The following is a 23,638-nucleotide window of genomic DNA, read 5'->3' on the forward strand; positions in this document are numbered from 1 at the left end:
GGCTGCTGAGACTCAGACAGTGGAACCTCGCTTCCCGGAGCAGCGGCCCCTGCACCCAGCTCTGCCCTTGCCACCCCCAGCCCTGGCATCACAACCCAAACCCAGCTGTGGCTTCATGGTGGGGGCAGCAGATGCCATAGAGTTGCCTTCTGGCAGGTGCTTCCAGAAAGCTCTTCCCGTGACTGCACGTTTCTGTGTAGGCTCTGTCTGTTGTTTTAGTGATCCACAAGGCTGGGGCTCCTCACTTGCGGGGGGACGCCTGCCAGGGCCATGCTGGAGGAGGGCTGGCACGCCACACCGAGGAGGCTGCGCTTGGAGAGCAGGTGCCCGGGACGCCCCTCAGCCGACGGGCGACACGGACAATGGGAGCCAAGGGCACCACCAGGAACGCCCCCACGCCAAAACACAAAATGCAGGGAAGCGAGACATGGGCACAGGACGTGGTGCCACGGAGATGAACAGCAGGGGCGAGGAGGGGCCGCGTGCAGGGCTGGAGCACGGCCGGGAGAGCTCCAGGGAAAGACGCAGGTGTGAGCAAAGCCATGCAGCGGGAGGGACTTGGAGGGGCCCGGCTCTGGACACCCCTGCAGGCCAGGGAGTGATCGCAGGTGGCAGCACTGGACACGGAGCTGCTGCGGAGGTCACAGGACAGCCAGCCTCACCGCTGCCGCTGCTGCAGAGGCATCGGGGAGACAGAGGTGGCTTGCGTGGCCTGTTGCCCTGCATGGCCGAGGGGTCTTCAGCCGAGTTGGGGAACCGGGGTGAGCAACACACGGGCGTGGCTTCCTCGGATGGCTCTGGTCGAGTTCTGTCGGCCAGATTTGATGGGGCAAAGCCCAGCCTTTAATCCCGTCACGCAGGAGCAAGGCTGAGGAGGGCACAGGCACCACGTCTCAGGAGGGGTCGGTGCAGGTGGAGTGTGTCGGTTTCACGGGTGATGATGGCTTTTACCAACTGAATTCACAGCTCTCCTGGGCTAATTTGGAAAAATGGTTTTCCTGGTTCTGAGCCCAAAAATCATTGTTTCCTTTTCCCCTGTTTACAATGTTACCAAACCCCTGTGCCAAAAACAGCCCCGCCACACCCAGACTGAGCATGACCAGGGCTGGGCTGGGGCACGGGCGCAGGGACGCCCCAGGCACCACTGGAATGTCCTGCTCTCCATTCTCCGTGCCACAAAGCTCGGGCCTTTGCGCCCCTTCCCTGTGGTCAGCCTGACTAGCAGACAGGACCAAAGCGGCGTGGGGCCTAGCCTGAACCAGCGCCCGTTCTGAGGCCCGGCCACACCAGAACCACCCAGGGCTCCGAGCTCCTGCCTGCGTTGGTCAGGGTAGGCCTGGCCTGAGTGTATTTCCAAAGCCACCTTGGGTCATCCTGACGTGAGCCCAGTGGGGGACCAGGGCTCCATGGAGCACAGATCTGGGGGTGACATGTTTCTGAGGAAGCTCCAGGGCTCAGGGACATGGGGCCGTGACCCACATGAGGCGCCCTGGCCGCGCCTGCAGCCTCTCTGGTACGGCTCTCGCCTTCCATCTGGTCAGCTGTTTTGTTATGAAAACGCAGTTCCGTAGAGTGCACGGCCCGAGCGCTCCCGGGGGACCCCGTCCTTCCGTGTTTTTCTTCCAGCATCACTGAGCCATCTCCTCAGAGGAAAATCAATCGTCTCACAACCCTCCCCATCTGTGCTCGCCCCCGGCTGGCGGAGCCCTCGCGAGGGGAGTGCAGCCCACAGATGACCCGGCCGGCACAGGAAGAGGAGCTTGAGTGACGGAATCCTGCGCCCAAGAGACACGGCAGCAGATGCTTGGGGGCCCATGGAGCGTGGCCCCAAGAAGGAACAGGGGCTCTCTGGATGCAGCCTCCGGCCTCTCCGCTGAGGATGTGCTGTGCTCTCAGGTGGGCACTCTGGTGGGCGTGAACCCATGTCTCTCTGGTGGGGGACAGAAGTGGCGGGTTGCATAGAGAGAATCTGCCTTAGGTGAGGTCTGAGACGGGCCCATCGGCGTCCACAATGGCACTGCTCTAGAGCCCTGTGCCGACACATGGGAACGCAGCCAGCCTTGCCAAGGAATCAGATTCCAGCACATGCCCCGACAGAGACGGACCCCGGGTCCTGATGCTCAGGGAAGAGGCCGGACACGAGGCGCACATGGACGATGCCAGTCGCATCCAGAGACGAAGCCCCAGTGGCTGGTGGCGCCCAGCACAGGGTGTGGGATATGGGCACTTCTGGAACCAGGCGGTGGTTGCGGCACACTCTGAACACGCTGGATGCCTCCGAGTTCACTTCAAAAGCGTGAACTTCCCGTCGTTGAGCTCAGGGCCCGGGACACAGCCTCGGAAAGCTGGCCTGTGTGTGGGGCGGCCGGGGTAGGGAGCCCCTGTGAACAGCAGGCGCCTTGGAGGCTGCAGGCCTGAACTTACCCGCTACCCCTCCCGCCCTGGCGGAGGCTGACGGCTCCCGTGGGGTGCTGGCTGGGCGGCCGGGCTGGATGGTCACTGCTCACGTGTGCCTCTCCAGGCAGGCAGTGGCCCCAGGGCCGTGCAGAACCCTCCGGAACAGCTGTGTAAACTGTGCGTGGGAGCAGGGAGGCTGCTCATGTCTCAATCCCACAAAGGAAGGAACATGGGAACACATGGAACCAGAACAGGCTCCAGGGAGGGGGCGCTCAGAGGCGGCCCTGGGTCTCGGGGTGCTCGGCTGGCACAGGCGAGGGCACGGCCCCAGGCAGGGGCTGCAATGTTAGCGCAGGTCACTCAGCCCCACAGCACATGCCCCAAACACCCTTTGGCCTGTCTGCCTGTGGGGCAAAGGCCCTCGTCCAAGACCCCACCCTGCCTGTGAGGGGCCGGGCACATCGCAGCCGGGACAGCTGGCCCACCAGCCTCTCCTCCTCGGGGGACGCCAGGCCAGGCTGCAGAGCCACGGTCCTGGCTGCTTCCACCTCGTCCTGGAGAGGTGGACATGGCCTGATCTCCGAGGGCCAGCTCTGTCCCCTCCCTTCGTCCCCACTGTCCTCCACCACCCACCCACCAGGCAGCGGACTCCAAAACTGGGCTGGCACCAGGGGGACCCGCAGCCCGGCCATCACACCTGGGCGGGTCCCTGTCTGCCTGCACTGGGGCCGTTAGTCCAGTTCTCATCCCACCCCCGGGCCAGGTTCCTGCATGCTGAGGCACAGGACGTTGTTGGGGGCCTCTGGTTCCCAGGTCCCCTCCCATTCCGTGATGGGGACACGCGTCGTCATTTGTTTGTGGGAGTCCACAGAATGAGGGACGCCACGCATGGCCCTCCCATCAGCAAGCATGTATCAACCCTGCCCATCGCCTCTTAACTGCCTCAGCCCCTGCAAGTCCCTGAGGGCAGGGACACGGGGGACGGGGGAGAGGGGATAAGGGAGCCTCTGTCATCCCCGCAGTTTTCCTGTAAATCTAAAACTGGGCTAAAATAAGTCTATTAAAACGGAGCTGAAACACTGGAGCGACCGCCGCAGGGGGCTTGGGGTGGGCAGAGGACCCTGGGATCATGGTGGCAGCGATGCTGCCCACACTGAGACCTCCGGTAAGTCCCCCGGCCAATAACCACTGAGGAAACGGACGGTCTTCCTTCTCCATCGGCGGGAGGAAGCTAACAGGAAATGCAAGAGAAGGATACAAAGAACGTGAGCCAGGCTGGCCCTTGAACTCCATGTGCCCATTCCTGCTTCCTTCCTTCCGCAAACACACACGCGAGGCGAGCTGCAGCCCCAGCCCACATCCGTCTCCTTATGTAAGCAGACTCGCTCTCTACCTCGCCACAGACAACCCTGCCCCTTCCCCTCTCTCACGTGCCCACCTTATCTAGAAAAAAAGTTTAAAGATTCAGTCAATCAAGTCTAGCTTACATTGTGTAGTCCGCCGATCAGCAATGACACTTTTCATCCTCCTTTCTCATAACCAGCCATACAACAAGCACCCTCTGCGCAAAAACATTCACTTTGCTAAAAAAAATCCTGTAAGTACTAATTTTCCTCACAACCCCAAGCTCTATTTCTAACAAAGAACAAAAGGACGTGGAAATCAGTCCAAGCATGTCCGTGGGGCTCCAGGGGCCCGTTACTGAGAAGGACAGCCAGGCTGACCTTAACGGTGGCCTCGCTCCGCAGGAGCTGCAGTGAGGACACAGGCCCAGGGGCGGGGCGCGGTGGCACACACCTGCAGTCACGGCCTTTTAGGAGGTCGGGCAGGAGGAGTGCTCAAGCCCCCGAGTTCAAAACCAGCCTGGGCAACACAGCAAGACACCCAGTTCTAAAAAAATTAAAAACCTCCAGGCATGGTGGCACCTGGAGTCCTGGCTACTTGAGAGGCTGAGGTGGGCGAATCGCCTGAGGCAGTGAGCTGAGACTGCTACTGCACTGCAGCCTGGGCGACAGGGTAAGACCCTGTCTCTTTAAGAATAAGGACACAGGCCGGGCACTCTGGCTCACGCCTGTGATCCCAGCACTTTGGGAGGCCGAGGTGGGTGGATCTCGAGGTCAGGAGTTTGAGACCAGCCTGGCCAACATTTTGTAGAGAAACCCCTTCTCTGGTAAAAATACAAAAATTAGTCAGGCGTGGTGGCGGGCGCCTGCAATTCCAGCTACTCGGGAGGCTGAGGTGGGAGAATACTTTGAGCCCGGGAGGCAGAGGTTGCAGTGAGCTGAGATGGCACCACTGCGCTCCAGCCTTGGCAACAGAGGGAGACTCCGTCTGAAAACCAAAAGAAAGATTAAAGCCATAGGCCCAGAAAGGGACGCTCACAAATCCAGGTTCTATTATGAGAATATTATGATGACTTTTTTGCCAACAAATTTGAAAACAGATGAACAAATTCCCGAGAAAATGTTCACTACAAAAACTGCCTCAGAAGGAGTAGAAACCCTGTGTGTCCTGTGGCCCCCAAGGGGGAGCAGCCACGGAGACCCTGGTGACACAGGTGGTCTCACGCATGGGCATGCCAGGTGTGAGGGACGGTCACCTCTGCTTCTGCGGCTCCTGCAGAGGAAGAGGCGCAAACCTCCTGGAACGCGAGCTTGCTTCAGCATCTGCAGCTCACCGTGTCACAGATTAAAGCACAAATAATCTCCTCATGACTGATGGAGAAAAACACTACAACTCAACATCCATTCATAACTTGCAAACCACAAAAGAGAACTTAAAAGCAGCCGCGAAACCCACAGCCGGTATTGTGAGAAGCAGGGTGTGGGGGCCCTCCCTGCTGTGGGACCCACGACCCAGGACGCCCCGGATCCCACCCAGCAGGGCAGAAGGATGGACGCAGGATCGGCAGAATCCCAGGATCATGCCCATGATACGTTTTCAGGGGACCTGTGGCCAGATGGGTTGTACCAGAGGTGAGCTGAGAGAGGCTGTGGTCACCAGCACCCCATGCTTAGCAACCAAGAGGAGGAAATGTACTTAAAAGGGCACCTGTTCACAACACCAACAATAAAAGTCACCTAGGAGCTGCTGCCCCCAGACACGCGAGAAGTGTGGCCATACAGAATCCACTGAAGCATTCCAGGAGCCCCAAGTAGCCGCAGAGAGAAATGCGTGGTCCTGGATGGAGACCCTCTGTGAGCAAGTCAGTTCTTCCCACTTAGATTCTCAGCAGCATCGATGTCTGCCAGGGAATCTCCCCGGAACTACCAGCACCAGCCTCCGAGCGGCCAACACGGAAAAGGCTGAACGCTTCGGGAGCTGCTCAGGGCGTGACGGCCAGAACGAGGGGCCTTGCTAGGGAGCGGGGTCAAGAACGGCGTGGCCACCAGGACAATTGCAACTTCCAGCGAATGCTCACGATACAGCAGCGCCCGTGAAAACATGTCCATGGGAGGACGAGATTGTGTGTGTGCACAGCAGGCTATGGTGAAAACCAGACGCCACCACGAGTCCACAGGGACGAGTCCAGAGGGACGGACCCATCGACTGCAGGACGTGCATGTGGTCAAACAGGACCCAGCCGGCAACCGTGGGCACCCCCGCGTGCACCAGCAACGTGGCGCGGCACCCACGCCTGTGGGCGGAGCTTTGCCCCGAGAGCCTGCGGTGCTCTGCCACGTGGCTGGAAAATTTCCTAAGTGCCGAAGCAGGAGACTGAAGCCTCAGCCAATTCTTCTTAACAGACTATGCACAGGAGAGTTTAGGAATAAGTACCATGATCAGACTTACTGAGTATTAACCATCATGCGTGATTGGATATTAGTCCTATTGAAAACTAAGCCTTGATTAAAGCCTTCTCGTACTTTACGCGTGATTATCTCAGAACTTCGGGTTGCTGTGGTCAGGGACGGACGGGGACACTGTGGGATGTGGCCAAGAGGCAGGAGCATTAATACCTGTGAACACCGACTGGGGTGGTCAGCAGGGGCAACCTGTCCAATGCCGAAGCTCAGCCCCCTGGCCTCTCTCAGCCCCCTGATTCCTGGTGAACACGTGGAAGGAAAGCTCCAGAATGGAAGAATCTTAGAGGATCACAGGCATGTGGGGCGTCCACACAGGGCCTCGGTGTGCCTGACCCCCTCCTGCTGCCCAGCCTAGAATGTGGCCTCTCGAAGCTGCTGGAAATGCTCTTGAGACGAGCCAGACCTTGGAGGAAGCCTGGGAAGGAGACCCTCGGCCTCCAGCCTGGGACAGGGCGGCAGTGGGGCCCCACAGGGGATGCGGAGGAGCTGGTGAGGACAGGCTTTTCCCCTAAAGGGAGCCGGTAACCCTCCAGGGGCCTGCCAGACAGCGGCAGCCAGAAACAAGAGACGGGCTAGCACCTCTACGGACACGAGCAGAGTAGGCGGCACAGGCTCACCTGGAACAGGATTTGCAGCACCCCGTGGATCACGCACGCCCGCCGGCCGAGGAAGAGGAAGAAGGGCACCAGGAGCTCGATGAAGTGGTTGCTGAGCGTCTCGAAGCGGTGGAACCACCAGGGTGAGCGGTGCAGGTAGTATGCCATGGGGTTGGGCACCGGCTGTGTCTGCGGGGACAGGAGGGGCTGAGTGTGAGTCTCCTGGCGGATTCCGGGGGGCGGGGCTGGGGCTGGGCATGTGTGTCCCTGGCCCACCAACCCCGTCTGTCCTGCACACAGGATCCCCCTGACCCTGCACCCACAGAGCCCACCTGCCAGGCTAAGAGCCAAAGGACATTCAGGGAAGGGAGTTTCTGAAGCAAGAGCAAACTGTTTATTTTTCTTAAAATTTTCACCATCTAAAAGTCAAGAAGACACACCCTACCTGAATGAGAGACACCACCTTTAAACCATCTGTGCCCAAATTGAGAACACAGGCAGTCGGGGAATGCCCTACCTGCTGCCCGCGGGCGGACCCCCAGGAGCTGGGGTACACAGGTGGCCTCTCACCCAGGTGACAGGCACCTGGGTGGGGACCAGCAAAAATGGGAGCCCTGCCCTGAGCCTGCCCAGTACACAGAGCCCAGCTCAGGGCTGTACATGCGAGACTTGGCTACAGGGACCTTGGAGCCTCCCAGGCCAAGGGACCCATATGTAGGGTCCCACGTGGCAGCCCTGTCAGGAGGAAGCGCGGGAGCTTGCCCTACACCGTAATTCAGAACGATCAGGGCCACGTGCAGTGGGAGGAGTGCCGTGGGGGATGTGCACTCTGCCTGGCATAGCAGAGGGCCTGCCGCATGCTGCTCAGGGCTGAAGGCCTTGTCAGCACAGCCCTTGGGAGCCATGGGGCCCCACAGCCGCAGAAACCCCACTAGGGAGAACAATGAACACCCCGCAGAGAGCCAGGCAGCGCTGCTGGCCCCCCGACGCCTCAGAGTCTGCACCCAGGTCCTGGGACTCCCGGGGTCCAGAGAGGCTGCGAGGAGGTTGGGGTCCTGATGGCAGAGGGCGCATGTGGGGCGGTGCTGGGCGGCGCTCACTCTGGGGTGGGGGTGTGGGGAGCGCGGGAGAGCCAGCCATGTGCACACCCCGGAAGGGTGTCGCAGCACGAGCCTCGGTGTGCCCCGAGAGCCACGGGCTGTGGAGGGTCCTGAGCCTCTGCTCATTTGCTTGGAGGACAAAGTGTTATTTTTGTTTGCATGGAGGCTGCAAGGAAACACGACATGGAGCGCGGCTGTGAGCCGTGGGGGTGGGGGTGGCAGTGTCACACCCTGCACAGCAAGGCCAGGAGCTCCTGTGCACGTGGACACTCAGCCCTCGGCCAAGGGAACTGCTGGGTCAGGGCATGGTGGGGCCGCTGGCCCAGACCTCAGGAAACAGCCTGCAAACTTCTCCCAAAAAGACGACTTTAAGTAAGAAAAACGTGAGGAAAGTGTGAAGGGGGACTGTTTAGGGACTTAGAAGGCAGCAGGTCTCGGGGGAGCGCGCATCCTGTTGGGCCTGTGACGCCCCGAGTGGGACCTGTCCTCCAGGGCCCACAGGGAAAGGCCAGAGAAGAAGCGGAAGGCCTAATGTGCCACTTCCCGTTCAGGCTGGAAGGTGTCTGGGGATGCGGTGAGACCCACACGGGAGGCGGCAGGCGTGGCCTGCTGCTGCGAACACGCGTCTCCAGGGCAGCCCACACCCCAAGTCCAAGCTCTTGGTCTGGCTTTTGGGGTGGGAGACTTTCACCTCTGCTCCCACCTTGCACGCTGGGGCCACTGACGCGTATCCTGGGGGGAAGGGGGGCGTCGGCTGAGCTCTGACCAGGAGGGGAGAGAAGGCTGCTTCTGCGTATCAGGAGAGTGTCTTGATCAAGAAGCCAGGCCCCGAGTGTTCCAGGAACAAGCCAATCACAAGGCCCCGAGCCCCTCCATGCGAGCAGGTATCCAGAAGGCACAGTGATGGCCTGGCGCGGGGTCACGGTGCGGAGAGTGAGCATGGCAGGGCACTGCTTCTGGGTCACGCTACTTAACCACTGGCCTAAAGGGCCCTTGTTCCAGGGAACTCAGGTGGCTCCAGGCAGACCCAGGGGAGCGCTGTCCTGCCAGCCAATGCCCTGAAGGTCTGTGGTACATGGCCTGGTCCCAGCTGGTAGGATGAGTGTGGGGGACTCCATTCCCGTCATGGGATCTGTTTACAGATCACTCACAGTCCTACATCAACACACCAGCCCCAGTGACCCCAGATGACCCACAGTCCTACATGAACACATGAACCCCAATCACCCCAGATCACTGACAGCCCTACATGAACACACGAACCCCAATCACCCCAGATGACTCACAGCCCTACATGACCCCAAATCAGCCCAGATCACTCACAGCCCTACATGAACACACGAACCCCAATCACCCCAGATCACTCACAGCCCTACATGACCCCAAATCAGCCCAGATCACTCACAGCCCTACATGAACATACGAACCCCAATCACCCCAGATCACTCACAGCCCTATATGAACAAACACCAAGCCCCAGATGACTCACAGCCCTACATGAACACATGAACCCCAATCACCCCAGATCACTCAGCCCTACATGAACACACGAGCCCCAAACACCCCAGGTCACTCACAGCCCTACATGAACACACGAGCCCCAATCACCCCAGATCACTGACAGTCCTACATGAACACATGAACCCCAATCACCCCAGATCACAGCCCTACATGAACACATGAACCCCAATCACCCCAGGTCACTCACAGCCCTACATGAACACACGAGCCCCAATCACCCCAGATCACTGACAGCCCTACATGAACACACGAACCCCCATCACCCCAGATCACAGCCCTACATGAACACACGAACCCAGTGTTCCCAGATCACTGACAGCCCTACATGAACTCAGGAGCCCCAACCACCCCAGATCACTCACAGTTCTACATCAACACACGAACCCCGATCACCCCAGATCACTCAGCCCTACATGAACACAGGAGCCCCAATCACCACAGATGGCTCGCAGCCCGACATGAACACACCAGCCCCAATCACCCCAGATCACTCACAGTCCTACATGAACACACGAGCCCCAATCACCCCAGATCACAGCCCTACATGAACACACAAACCCCAATCACCCCAGATCACTCACAGCTCTACATGAACACACGAACCCCAATCACCCCAGATCACAGCCCTCCATGAACACATGAACCCCAATCACCTGAGATCACAGCCCTACATGAACATACGAACCCCAATCACCCCAGATTACTCAGAGTCCTACTTCAACACACCAGCCCCAATCACCCCAGATCACTCACAGCCCTACATCAACACACGAACCCCAATCACCCCAGATCACTCACAGCTCTACATGGACACACGAACCCCAGTCACCCCAGATCACAGCCTTACATGAACACACGAACCCCAGTCACCCCAGATTACTGAGTCCTACTTCAACACACCAGCCCCAATCACCCCAGATCACTCACAGCCCTACATGAACACACGAACCCCAATCACCCCAGATCACAGCCCTACATGAACACACGAACCCCAGTCACCCCAGATTACTCAGAGTCCTACTTCAACACACCAGCCCCAATCACCCCAGATCACTCACAGCCCTACATGAACACACGAACCCCAATCACCGCAGATCACTCACAGCCCTACATGAACCACAAGAACCCCAAGCCCTAGATCACTCACAGTCCTGTATCAACACACAGGCAGTTGGTGGGAAGCGGGGTGCTGAAGGGACTCAGTATGAGCCTGGGAGCTAAGCTTGCCCGTGTGGACACACCTGTCTGCCTCCAGGTGATGATGGAGTCACAGCGCTGTGGGCAGGGGCTGGGCACACAGCCAGGAAGTCCCCTTCACACTCCTGTCAGGGGACAGTGGGGAGCTGCAGACTCCAGGAAGGAGGGGCGGCCTGGAGGCCTGGGCAGGACCGAGGACAGCAGCACACGCAGCCGTCGCGGAAAGGAGAGCAAACCAGCTGTACTGACACCAGGGAGGGCCACAGACTCCGCCCCCACAGCCCCAGCAAGTAGGGGGCACCTGCAAGCCCCTGTGTGACCACCCTATTGGGAAAAAGGAAGGAGGGGATGTCCCGAGTCAACTGGGGGTGACCCTGTGATGCAACGGCTCACCTGGGTATGTGGGACTGAGCCCCACCAGAAGCGGGACAGGCACGGCTGAGGCTGGGTGCCCTGCCCTCACCCTGCATGGTGCACTCACCTCGTAGTGGAAGTCCATGCAAGTGAGGTCTCGCCAGCACTGGTCCCCCCGGATCTTGATCAGGCCCTGCAAGGAAGACAGCAGAGGGAGCATCAGGTACGGGGCTGGGGGTGCAGCAGCCCCAAAAGTAGCAGGTTCTCAGGGCTGGAGGTGCAGCAGCCCCGACGGGAACCACTTCCCAGGACAGTCACGGGGTGGGGGCGTGGCGGCCCCGACGGGAACACCTCCCCAGGACAGTCACAGGGTGGGGGCGCGGCCGCCCCGACGGGAATACCTCCCCAGGACAGTCACGGGGTGGGGGCGCGGTGGCCCCGACAGAAGCACCTCCCCAGGACAGTCACGGGGTGGGGATGCAGCCGCCCCGACGGGAGCACCTCCCCAGGACAGTCACGGGGTGGGGGCGCGGCGGCCCCGACGGGAGCACCTCCCCAGGACAGTCACGGGGTGGGGGCGCGGCCGCCCTGACGGGAGCACCTCCCCAGCACAGTCACAGGGTGGGGGCGCAGGCGCCCCGACGGGAGCACCTCCCCAGGACAGTCACGGGGTGGGGGTGCGGCGGCCCCGACAGGAACCACTTCCCAGGACAGTCACTGGGTGGGGGCGCGGCGGCCCCGACGGGAAAACCTCCCCAAGACAGTCACGGGGTGGGGGCGCGACAGCCCCGACGGGAGGACCTCCCCAGGACAGTCATGGGGTGGGGGCGCGGCACCCCCGACTGGAACACCATCCCAGGAACTCGAAATGTCCATGAAGGCTGTAGGCGTGGACTGCAGGTGCTGTGAGGAGGGGACCTTACCGTGAAGCACTAGGGAAGGGGGATTTGGGAAGAGCAGGCTGGGGCCTGTTTGGATGAACAGGAGTGAAGTGCACAACCGCGCGTGTGAGCCACAGCGGCTTCCTTTTTAGAGTCAGCGCCCACTGCGCCTTCCCCAACACTAATTCTTAGAGCTCACGTGTCATCACGCTAAAGAGGTCTCGTGTCTTTAAAAACGACAGATTCGTCACACCCTGCACAGACCCCACGGTCAACGTTGGAGGGAAGCTTCTCGGTGCTCCAGGGTGAGCCCAAAGTCAGGGGGGAGGGCTCAGTGAACCTGCGTCTCAGCAGTGCCCCCTGCGGCACAAAGGGAGCCCAGGCCCGGGCCCCAAGGTGACCCCGTGAGCCACAACTCGTCAGCTGTGAGGACACGTGGGCCACGGGAGAGGCTGCCGGGGGCCTCTGGAGCTGTCAGCACTGGGGAAGATGGGACGTGGGCACAGAGGCTGTGGGGTGGGGGCTCTTCAGCACCTGGCCACAGCGAAGTGTCCGGGGAGGGGTCGGCCCCCACACCCTCCGCTTTCCCGGGGGCACTGACGGCTTCAGATGATTCCAAGTCAGAAAGAGATTGCCAGTCCTCCCGCCCGTGGGAGACACACTGGCTGCATCAGAGGGGACAGTGCACAGATGCAGAAGTAAGCGCCGCCTCCTCTGTGACAGGGTTTCTGCTGCCACAGCTTCTCCCAGTGGAATCCCGTGGCCTCTGTCCCTGTCCTCCACCCATCTGTCCCCGGTCCATCCGACCGTCTGCCCAGCACGGTGCGGTCCCACTCCACCCACCAGAGGCCGCGTGCTGCGGGTGCAGAGAGGCAGGAAGCCACCAGGCATGCAGAGGCGGTGTGGCACAGAAGCAACAGGGACTTATCCCACAGGGCTGGAGCCCACGCTGTGGCGGGCGTGGCATGGTGGGCTCGGGTGCAGCCGTGTTGGGCCGCAGGTGGCGCCTTCTCACCGTTGCCCACACGGTGGGAAGAGGGTGAGGAGGTCTCTCTGGGGACACTTTTGTAGCAGCCTCTTCCCATCAGTGAGGGCTCTCCTCCATGGACGTGTTGGGGTACCAGGCCTGCCTCCTGGTACCGTGGCACTGGGGTCAGGGTTTGCACGTGAAACTGAATTTGGGGAACACAGGGCATCTGTTCCCCACAGGGGCCCGGCCTGTGCCTGGACAGAGCTGACAGGCCGACCTGGGCAGGGAGCCCCGCGGGGCGGGGGCAGGGATGACAGCGAGCGAAGGAAGAGGAGGGTGTGGATGCCCTCTTCAGGCAGGAACGTGGGGCACAGTAGGGTGGAGGAGGCCACAGCAGGGGGGCCCAGGAGCCCCCGGGAATGCAGGTTCCCATCTGCCACAGCCTTGGTCCCGATAGCACGGGGTACAAACTGAGGCCTGTGGGGGCCATCAGGACCTCCAGAGCAGTGGCCAGAGCTGCTGTGGGGATGGAATTTCCTCCTCTCCAGGGAGCCCCAGCTCCGGCCTCAGTCTCCTGCCCGGTTGGGTCAGCCACAGGCCCCCAATATCAGCTCCTCCCCAAGTCAGCCCATCACGGGCTGGAGCCACGTCTCTGAAACATTAACACCTCCCAGCAGCATGGAGGCCTGCGTTCCGGGACGGACCAAGGACTCCAGTCCAGCCAGGCTGACAGAGCCGACCACACCCGGGAGGGCCTTTGGGGGGCTGTGGGCTCCGAGCTGGGTCCTCTGGTTACATGTGGCTGAGGAGGCAACAGGTTCTGCCACCGTCTGTGCAGGACGACCTGGGCAGGGTAGGGGCGCGTCCAATTCCGGCGTGTTTGGAATGAGGGACCCATGGGACTGGCAGGGAGTGGGAAGGCCGGCAGAGGCTGCACCGTGCCCTAGAGTATAGCACGTGGGTGCAGTGACTGCCGCCCAGAGGGCACACAGGAGAAACGGCAGGGGAGTGTGAGGAAAAGCCCAGCCAGGCCCTGCAGGAACACCAAGCAACAGGCACCTGCTCCTCACGTGAGCCACACCGGACGCGCCTCGGTGGGGCTGTGAGGCCCCGCCACCCGTGCACTGCGAAGGCTGCCTCTGGCGGGGCCACGGCCGGGTCCAGCATCACCGTCTCTAGGGTCTCGCCATGTGCCCTGGCCCTCACACGCCCTGTGCCCCCAATGGCAGGGAGGGTTCTGAGCACCCAGGAGTGCTGCTGTTTAAAGACCTGAAGGGTGAACTGCTGTAAAAACCAAGAGTCAGGTCTTCTGGAAGCTGGGTTTGCTCAAATCACTAGAGCACCAGAGATTGTTCTGTGTGGGCTCCGGCCCTGCAGCCTACGTTTGCATGAAAACAGCCCAGGGCATCCAGCCGGCTGGACGGCCCAGGCCCACTCCTCGAGGCCCCATCCACGCCCGGGGAGCTGCGGCTCCTGATGAAATGCAGGGCTCCACTGGGCAGGGCACGGCCGTCACCACCCCCCGCGCCCCCCTCCCCACCTCGTGAGCACCAGCCATGCTCCCTGCAGGATCCGGGAGTGGAACTCTAAGGAGACTCAAACCAGGAAAAGAAGAAAAAAACAAAATAATTAAAATGTCATTCAAATTCTAAGCTGATATGAGACACTTAAAAATCTGAAAAATTCTTTCAGGAGCGGAAGATAATTACATTCCTCCCATCTATTGCTTTCTCTCTACGTTGCAGATGTCAGATTTTCCACGGATTTTTTTTTTTTCTTCCAGAGCAAGTGTCAAAGGAACAAAGCCTTCTTTGAGGCTTTTCAGCCCAAAATTAATTCTAAAAAAAAAAAAATGGCACAGACAGGCCAACAACGCAGCAGACCCGAAGGGGGCCGGGGACCCGCACTGGCCATGCCACCCTCCCGTGCTGCTCAAGATGCCAGAACTTTCGGGGCCTGTTGGCAGCGGTCCAGCCTCGTGGCGTCACGCAGTGGCTCCTCTCAGGATGCCTACGGGTCCTGGAACACGCTTCCCCAAAGCTGCCGTCTGGAAACTCGACGTGTCTGAGGGTCTTATGCGGCAGAAGGAAACACTCTGTGGATTTCCCGTTTCTCTCACGTGGCCCCAGAGGCCTGCCACCAACCCTGCAGTGACAGCCCCCACACCTGCGCGGTGGCTCAGGACAGACCCCCAGCCCCTCTGCAGGGTCCCTGAAAGTACTGGCTAACATGGCGTCGGCATCAAGGAGGGGTGCCGCCAGCTCTCCCTCCAAGCCACAACCTCCTCCAGGCCCCTGGCACCAGGGTCCCCATGCCCACATCAAGCCCCTCCTCCCCACCTGCAAACACAGGGAATTACTGGAAGCAGGTCCTGCCTCCGCAGGAGAAACTCAAAGGCGAGAGCCCGCCGTGGAGCTGGGCCACAGCCTGGTGCCCCAGTGAGCAGCGGCGGGGGTCTCAGGCTTGTCACAGCAGCCACTGCTTCTCCCTGAGTGCTCCGAGAGCCGGGGGCAGGAGGAAGCCGTGTCTCAGGGTGAGTGGACCGCTGGCGGGCTCTGGGCCACAGGCACCGTGGGGTCTATCGAGACCCTCTTGGCTCTGTATCTGAGGTGGGGCCCAGCCATGGCAGGGGTGGTGCCCGGGGTCCCACGTGGCCCCGTGGCTCTCCTGTCTTCCTGAGGTGGTGTCTGCACTTTCTCGCCCTCACGCAAGAGAGAACCGGTGTGGAGGTGGTCTCTGTCAGTGCGCACTTCCTCACAGCACAGCCGCACCCGGGAGCGGAGCGCGTGGCAGGCGTCCTCTGGAGAACGGCCGCACGCCTGGGAGCTGCATGTGTGGCAGGTGTCTTCTGCGTGGCAGGCGTCCTCTGGAGAAGGGACCAGTGCTCGGGAGTTGCGTGCGTGGCAGGCATCCTCTGGAGGAAAGGCATGTTCCTGGGAGCTGTGTGCATGGCAGGCAGAGGAGGGGCCTTGCCTCTGGGCCACTGCGTGCCTCAGAACAGTGGGCTGAGCACCAAAGTGTGGTGGACTGGCGTCTCCGTGGCTCCTGATGAAGGGGACCCAGGGCCCCCCTGGCTCCACACTAGGACAAAGCTCTTCCCTCAGACACGCAGCTGACTGGCCGGTCGACACTGGGCGTGCTGCAATTTACAGGCCAAGGGACCTGGGCCTGGGTGAATGCCCCGAGCTCGCATGCCCTCTGGAAGTGAATTCCCATGAGTTTGAGGGCAGATGTTTGCTCCCCAAACTGCTGGAAAAGGCTGTCCCAATTACCCTGTGGGTCACTGCAGAGCCTAGGCGACCCACACTGTGGGCAGGGGCACTGACTTTCTGACCAACGCCGGCCGGGACACCCTGGGCTCCCGGGACCTAAGGCCTGTTCAGAGAGACTTGTCTGAAAACACCTGGACTGCCCCTTCCCCCTGGCTCTGGGTGCCCTTGAGGCCTTGGCTACTGGGGCCCAGAGCAGCCCTGGTGGGGCAGAGCCAAGGGGTCGCAGCCAGGCCGTGCAGACACCAGGACTTGCGCACATGCTGTCAGGTCAGCAAACACAACGCCGACCCCAGGAATAGCTGCGGCTTAGCCGGCTTGGCCGGGGGAGGGGAATTAGGAGGAGGGCGATTCTCACCACGGTGTGGCTTCTCCGAAGCACAGGCCTGCCCCAGAGCCTCCCAGCCGCCGGTCTCTGCTGCCCTCGTCACTGGACCACGTAAATGCCTCCTGCTGTGATCACATGTTTGACTTAGAAACCAGACACAAGAGATTTTGGTCTTACCATATTTTAACTTCTGTTGACAGTGTGCGCTTCCCTCGTGAGCCCGGGGAGGCCTGGGCACGGTCAGCACGGTGGGGCTTCTGTTACAAGAAGGCCATTTAAGCGGAACCGTGTGGCTGGGAAGAGGAACCACGAATGCTCTTTTTAGCAGTTTTATTTTGCACCCCCACAGCCCGGGAGATCCTTTGAGAATTACAAGAGACCGCTGTCCCATGTGCTTGTCCCGCAGGGGCTGCAAGGGGACCGGAGCCACCCTCACCCTGGGGCCTGAGGAGGCTCCCAGCTCCTGCCCCAGCTCTGCCCACAAATGCCGGAGGCTGGTGGCAGAAAGCGCTCTCCAGGACTCTGGCCTGGGTTTCTGCCTCACAGGGGGCTGCAGCTGGGGCCAGAGGGCCGCCCCTTCTGGGAGGTGCCTGTCACCCTGATGGCTACTGGACCTGAAAGAAGCCCCTTTCCTCTGAGCTGCCCCGCACTGACACAATACAGCAATGAGGATAACTGCTCTTGTTCTGGAGCGTGGCTGCCCAGGACCAGGGCAGGCCTGTCGGGGAAGCGGCAGCAACAGCCGCCTGATGCTGGCCTCACGGGGACGGGCTGCATGCCGACGTTTACTTCATTACGTTTAATGTGATTTTACCAGCAGCTCTGACACCAAGCAGCGGCTTGTGGACTTCAAAGCCGACTTTCCTCGGGGCCCGCAGCCGCTCCGCATTTGCCATTTGGCGCCACCCACGACCCACACCTCACCTCATGCGAAGGGGTGAGGCACGCTCAGCGTAAACAGCTTTGCAGACAGTCCTGGGCCCGTGGGAAATGAGCAGTCATAGAGGCACAGACCTGCTGAGCCCCCAGGAAACCTCCCTTCCCACAGCACGAGGTCCAGCCCCACAGTGGTGTGCACACCGGGAGCTCTGGTTCTGGCTCACGACGCGCAGCGTGGTTTAGACTGGTGTGCGTGCTGCCTTCACCGGGCGGGTTTCTCTGATGCTGCTTCCTGTTCTGCTGTAGGAAGGGTCCAGCCCCACAGTGGTGTGCGCACCGGGAGCTCTGGTTCTGGCTGGCAGCGTGCAGCGTGCTTTAGAGATCCACGCCCGGCTGTCCCTGAGGCAAGCTCTGTGTGCACCAGGAACTACTGGTTCTGGATCCCAGGGTGCAGCGTGGTTTACAGACTGGTGTGCGCGCTGCCTTCACCAGGCGGGTCCCTCTGATGCTGCTTGCTGTTCCACCGTAGGGAGGCTCTGCTGTCCACCCGCTGCCTCTGATGGCCATCCGGCTGTGTCCAGCAGCCGGCCGCTGTGGATGAAGCTGCTGTGTGTGCTCCGTACCAGCCTCTGCGGGAGAACGGGCCTTCCCTCCCCGGGAGCCATCCTCAGGAGTAAAACCGTGGCTCACAGGGCAGACATGTTTTTCACTTGTGAGAAGCGCCCCCTGGTTCTTCAGAGGGGCGGACAGCACACGGAGGAAACCGAGGCGCCTGCACGCACACCAACGCCGGACGCTGGCCGGGTTTTGGTTTTGGATCCGGCTCTCCCAGAGGGTGTGGGATGGCAACTTGGTGTTTTCCGTGCACTCGGCCATGCTGGTATCTTCATTTAGAGAGCACATTCAAGTCCCCTTATCCACATTTTTATTGATGTGTGTACTCTGGGTATTAACATTTGCTTGTTTTTGTTTTCCTGTGAGATGGAGTCTCATTCTGTCGCCCAGGATGGAGTGCACGGGTGCGATCTTGGCTCACTGCAACCACCACCTCCCGGGTTCAAGCAATTCTCCTGCCTCAGCCTCCCGAGCAGCTGGGATTACAGGGGTGCACCACCATGCCTGACTAATGTTTGTATTTTTTTTTTTTTTGTATTAGAGATGGGGTTTTGCCATGTTGGCCAGGCTGGTCATGAACTCCTGATCTCAAGTGATCTGTCTGCCTCAGCCTCCCAAAGCGCTGAGATTACGGGTGTGAACTGAGTCTAGCCTATTCATTTTCTTAATGCTGTTTTCATGACAAAAATTTCGTATCCATGAACCACAGTTTATCGATGTCTTTGCTTTAATGATTAGTACTTTTTGTGCTCTAAGAAATCTTTGCTAACCCAAGAAACTAAGCTATCCTGAAAAACCTGGATGATTCTGGCTTTTATATATGTAAAAAGAAAACAGAAGTGCCTTGGTCACTTGATTGCATACATGTTTTCTTCCAAGAATTTTGCTTTTAAACTTAGGTCTATGATCTCTCAAAATTTTGGCATAGACAAAATAGCAGTTGAAGCCCATTTCATTTTTCTGTGCAGATATCCAATTATGTTGGCACAACCTATGAAAGATGACTTTCCTTTGTCCATCCATTTGACTTGGTACCTTGGTTGAAAATCAATTGACAGTATAGTTGTGGGTCTGTTTCTAGATTCTTTTGATCTTTTTTTCTAGCTTAGATCAATAATATACTTAGCTTTAATTTAAGCTGTAAATCAGGTAATATAAGCTCTCCAAAGCTTTTCTAAGTTCCTCTGTATTTCCGTATGAATTTTGGAACTGGCTTGTCAATTTCTCAAAAAATAAAAATTAAAAGCCTGTTGGGAATTTGATAGAGATGGACTTGAATCTAGATAAAAGTGGGTGAAACAGACATTTCGACAATATCAATCTTCCAATCCATAAACATGGTATGTCTATTTATTTAGGTCTTTTAAAACTCATGCCAGTGATGGACTGCCAGCTTTTCATTTTTATTTTTTGAGACATGGCATCGCTCTATCACCAGGCTGCAGTGCAGTGGCACAATCTCCGCTCACTGCAACCTCTGCCTCCCAGGTTCAAGTGATTCTCCTGCCTCAGCCTCCCAAGTAGCTGGAATTAAAGGTGCCCATCACCACATCCCGCTATTTTTGTACTTTTAGTAGAGACAGGGTTTTGCCATGTTGGCCAGGCTGGTCTCAACCTCCTGACCTCAAGTGATCTGCCCACCTTAGCCCCCGAAAGTGCTGGGATGACAGGTATGAGCCACCATGCCTGGCCAATGTTTTGCCACTTTTGATGCACGTCTTAGACCTGTTTCATCAGATTAGGGGGTATCTGAGAGCATCTGGATGCAACTGTTGATAGCATTTTCAAAACTGTATCTTCTAATAATTTGTTAAAAGAACATGAAATATAATTTCCTGTTTCAACTTAGAGACAAGTTCTCGCTGTGAACTCTTGGGCCCCAATGATCCCCCACCTCAGCCTCACAAGTAGCTAGGGCTGCAGGCATCGACCACCATACCTGGCTAAGCTTCAGACATTTTTTTGCAGAGAAGGGGTTCTGCTATGTTGCCCAGGCTGGTGTCAAATTCCTGGTCTCAAGCGATTCTCCTGCCTCAGCCACCCAAAGTGCGAGGATGAGAGGTGTAAGTCGCAGCCCTCGGCTGATTTATTTTACATCGACCTTGTATCCTGCAACCTTCGTCAACTCAGGTATCCCCCTTAGCTGTTGTTCTTTAGATTCCACTGGTTTTTCCACATATACAATCGAGCCTGCATGTGATCATTTTATTTCTGTTCTCCAGCCTTCGTGCCTTGTATTTCTTTTTCTTGTCTTATTGCACCAAGACGCCCAACACTGATAATCTGCAGTGAGAACAGACGCCCCTGCCTCTTTTCTTTTTTTTTTTTTTTTGAGACGGAATCTCACACTGTTGTTCAGGATGGGGTGCAGTGGCGCGATCTCGGCTCACTGCAATCTCTGTCTCCTGGGTTCAAGCAATTCTCCTGCCTCAGCCTCCTGAGTAGCTGGGACTACAGGTGTGCGCCACCACTCCCAGCTAATTTTTATATTTTTATTTTTAGTAGAGATGGGATTTGACCATGTTGGCCTGGATGGTCTCGATCTCCTGACCTCCTGATCCCCCTGCCTCAGCCTCCTGAAGTGCTGGGATTACAGGCGTGAGCCGCCATGCCCAGCCCTTGCCCATTTTCTCATCTCACGTAAACACGGTTGTCCTCACGCTGTGAAGAATGATGTGAGCTGCAGGTTTTTTCATGGATATCCTTCATGAGGTTGAACAAGTTCCAACCTAATATTCATCTGCCCGGTCTTTATCACAAATGGGTGCTGAATTTTATCACCTGCTGTTCATGTCTGTGAGATGATAAAACAGTTCTTCATCTTCAGTTTACTGCCACAGTGAATGACGTTGATTTTCACGTGTTACGCGGCACGTGCTGTGCTGAGAAAAAATTGCCAGACCTGATGTGCCGAGGTTCTGGGGAGTGTTCCTGTGCTTTGTTCACGAGGAGCAGCAAGCTCTGGGCTTCCTCTCTGGAACGTCCTCACCAGGCTTTGGTCTCGCCATGAGCTGGTCACATAACAACAGGGGGAGGGGAGGTGTTCCCTCTTCCCCCATCATTCCCTCCTTCAGTGTTTGCTGGGATTCGCCAGTGAAGCCATCTGGGCCAAGAGTTTTCTTTCTAGAATGGTTTTTAAATTTCAAATTCAATTTCTTTAACAGACACAGAACTATTTAGATTTCCTGTTTCCTTCTGTCTCTGTCTTGGTAAGCTGCGTTTTTCAAGGGTTTTGTCCGTCTTATCTAAGTGGTCAAATTTACTGGCCTACGGCTTTTGTGACACCCCAGGCAGCTCTTCCTGGTGGCACCTCAGTTACTGGACTTTCCCACGAAGCCTGTCATCACACAGCTTGGCTGTGGCACCCTGGCCTTTGGTTGATTCTGACCTATAAATTGTTAATCCAGTGGGCTCACAGTTTCCGCATTCTAGGTGTGGCTTTTCTTGTGTTAATGAGGACCAAGACAGTTTGCACACGGGGAGCACCAGAAGGCCCTACTTATGGGTGCTGTGGCCAGGTGTGAGCCCTAAAGAGCCATGAGCCACATAAGTTTGTGCTCTGCAGAGCCGTGAGGTGCACAGGTGTGAGCCCCACGGAGCCGTGAGCAGCACAGGTACGAGCCACACAGGGGTGATCCGCACGAAGCCACGAGCCACACAGGTGTGAGCCGCACGGAGCCACGAGCCACACAGGTGTGAGCCCCACGGAGCCACAAGCCGCACAGGTGTGAGCCCCACGGAGCCACGAGCCGCACAGGTGTGAGCCCTACGGAGCCGGGTGTGAGCCCTACAGAGCCACGAGCCACACAGGTGTGAGCTGCAGAGCCACAAGCCGCACTGGTGTGAGCCTCAAGGAGCCACGAGCCGCACAGGTGTCAGAAGCATGGGGCCACAAGCCGCACAGGTGTCAGATGCATGGGGCCACGAGCCACACAGATGTGAGCCCCACAGGGCCGGGAGCAGCATAGGTGTGAGCCCTACAGAGCTGTGAGCTGCAGAGGTGTGAGTTTGGACATCATATGTTTTATGTATTTTATTTTTGCTCAGCACGAATCTCGCTCTGTTGCCCAGGCTGGAGTGCAGTGGCGCTATCTTGGCTCACTGGCTTACTGCAACCTCTGCCTCCCAGGTTCTAGCAATTCTCCTGCCTCAGCCTCCCAAGTAGCTGGGATTACAGACATGCACCACCATACCTGCTAGTGTGTGTGTGTGTGTGTGTGTGTGTGTGTGTGTGTGTGTGTGTGGTGTTGTTGTTGTTTTAAGTACAGATGGGGTTTCACCGTGTTGGTTAGGCTGGTCTTGATCTCCTGACCTCAGGTGATCTGCCTGCCTTGGCCTCCCAAAGTGCTGGGATTACAGTTGTGAGCCACCACGCCTGGCCAGGCATCACGTTTTAAGTTGGCCGTTTTTGGAATTCTGAGTTATCTGGCTTGTCTTTACCTGTGGGTCTGCGATGCCTCTGCCAGGCAATGCTGTAGAGGGAAGCAGGAGACGGCAGCCAGGAGCGTTTGCACATCTGCAGCCGCGCCAGGATGGCCATGCAGATGCCCCTCTACAGAGAAGCCAGGTGGGGAGCGGGGGAAGGTTCAGAAAAGAGATTTTCAACTCTCCAGGGGTCAAACTCAAAATCAAGGGGTCTCCTCTTTGGTACTGTCCAGGCCTGAGATTTCCCAGCAACAAGGACCCTGGCTCCATTCCCAGAACGTCTGCGGCCGAGAGCTCCGACACCCCCAGCAGAGTTCACCAGGAGGAAGCCATCGAGGGCGGCTTTGCTCCACAGGGCCTTGCAGAAAAGCCACAGAAAACAGGTGATGCTGCCTGTGGGGACACCCGTCTCAGGCGGCAGAGAGGGGCCGAGACACACAGCTGCAGGCCCCACCCATAGCGTCCGCTGCGCACCGGCCACAAAGGATCCAGACCCACCCCTGCCTGCCGAGATGCAGCTGCTCCGTCCTCACAAAACCAAGACGGAGAAAGGTAATTTTTCAAGTAGCGTCATTAAAGGCAATCTGTTCTCTTAAACTCTGTGACTGGACACCGACGCCATGTATCACTTCCTGAGCGAAAGAGACCTTCACTCTGACACAACTGGAATCTACTCACTTAAAGCAGAAAACCTGGCACAAAATCGCGGGAGGAATGCGCCAGGGCTCCGGGAGATGCAGTCTGTGTGCAGCCCCAGTGGGATGGGCTGGAGCAGCCCTGAGTCAGGAAGTCGGGTGAGGCCATCCGGGCCCACGTGGCTTCTCCGTGCTGCACTGCAGCAGCTCGAGGCAAGCAGAGGGGACAGACGCCGCCTGCCCGCCCCACCGTCGTCCTCGAGGGACCATGGCAACGCCACGACGGCTCCTGCTCGGGCCCAGGGAGCAATGACCTGAAGATCCACAAAGCACAGCCAAGGCCAGCATGGAGGGGTGGAGGGCCCCTGGTGCTTGTTCCAGGACAGTTAGGTGGCACCAACCCATGCATGCCGCCAGCCTGGACACCAGCACCGGGGCCCTGTGTGCTGCCCTGACCCGCCGACACCTCGTGGCACCAGCAAGCTCAGCTATCCTGTGCACGCACGGTCGCGGGTCAGGGAGAGGATGCCCGCCGCCTGCCGCCCCAAGGCCTGGGGGAGCTCCGGGAGCCAGGCCTGCTCTGCCACACACCTGGGGTGGGAAGCCCACTATTGTGTGGTGGTGACCTCTGTGCTGCTGTGGGGACGCCCGTCTCTGCTGTGTGG

The 23,638-nt window shown here is 58.5% G+C and overlaps 1 protein-coding gene and 1 long non-coding RNA gene across 4 annotated transcripts in view; one reads left to right on the forward strand and one right to left on the reverse strand.

The window, feature by feature from the left end:
• The window catches only part of LMF1 (lipase maturation factor 1), a 49,725-nt gene that overhangs the window by 10,070 nt on the left and 16,017 nt on the right, over window positions 1–23,638 (reverse strand). The window contains exons 3-5 of one of the 2 annotated variants that reach the window (XM_032269445.1): window positions 23,565–23,638; window positions 11,099–11,164; window positions 6,821–6,988 (exon numbers count right to left, since the gene is read on the reverse strand). The exon at window positions 23,565–23,638 is cut by the window's right edge and continues 160 nt beyond it. In XM_032269445.1, coding sequence (XP_032125336.1) covers window positions 6,821–6,988; window positions 11,099–11,164; window positions 23,565–23,638 — 308 coding nt within the window. The remainder of the gene's footprint in view (window positions 1–6,820; window positions 6,989–11,098; window positions 11,165–23,564) is intronic. The other variant, XM_032269446.1, reaches the window with a different exon arrangement.
• LOC116543678 lies at window positions 9,520–10,057 on the forward strand. 2 transcript variants are annotated; one of them, XR_004265665.1, is made up of 2 exons: window positions 9,520–9,598; window positions 9,952–10,057. It is a non-coding gene; the product is annotated as an uncharacterized LOC116543678 (long non-coding RNA). The 2 variants fall into 2 exon arrangements; XR_004265666.1 differs by having other exon boundaries at window positions 9,548–9,598; window positions 9,907–10,057.

Source organism: Sapajus apella, unplaced genomic scaffold (assembly GCF_009761245.1).
Source record: "Sapajus apella isolate SASKATOON/1434 unplaced genomic scaffold, GSC_monkey_1.0 scaffold192, whole genome shotgun sequence".
NCBI lineage: Eukaryota > Metazoa > Chordata > Mammalia > Primates > Cebidae > Sapajus > Sapajus apella.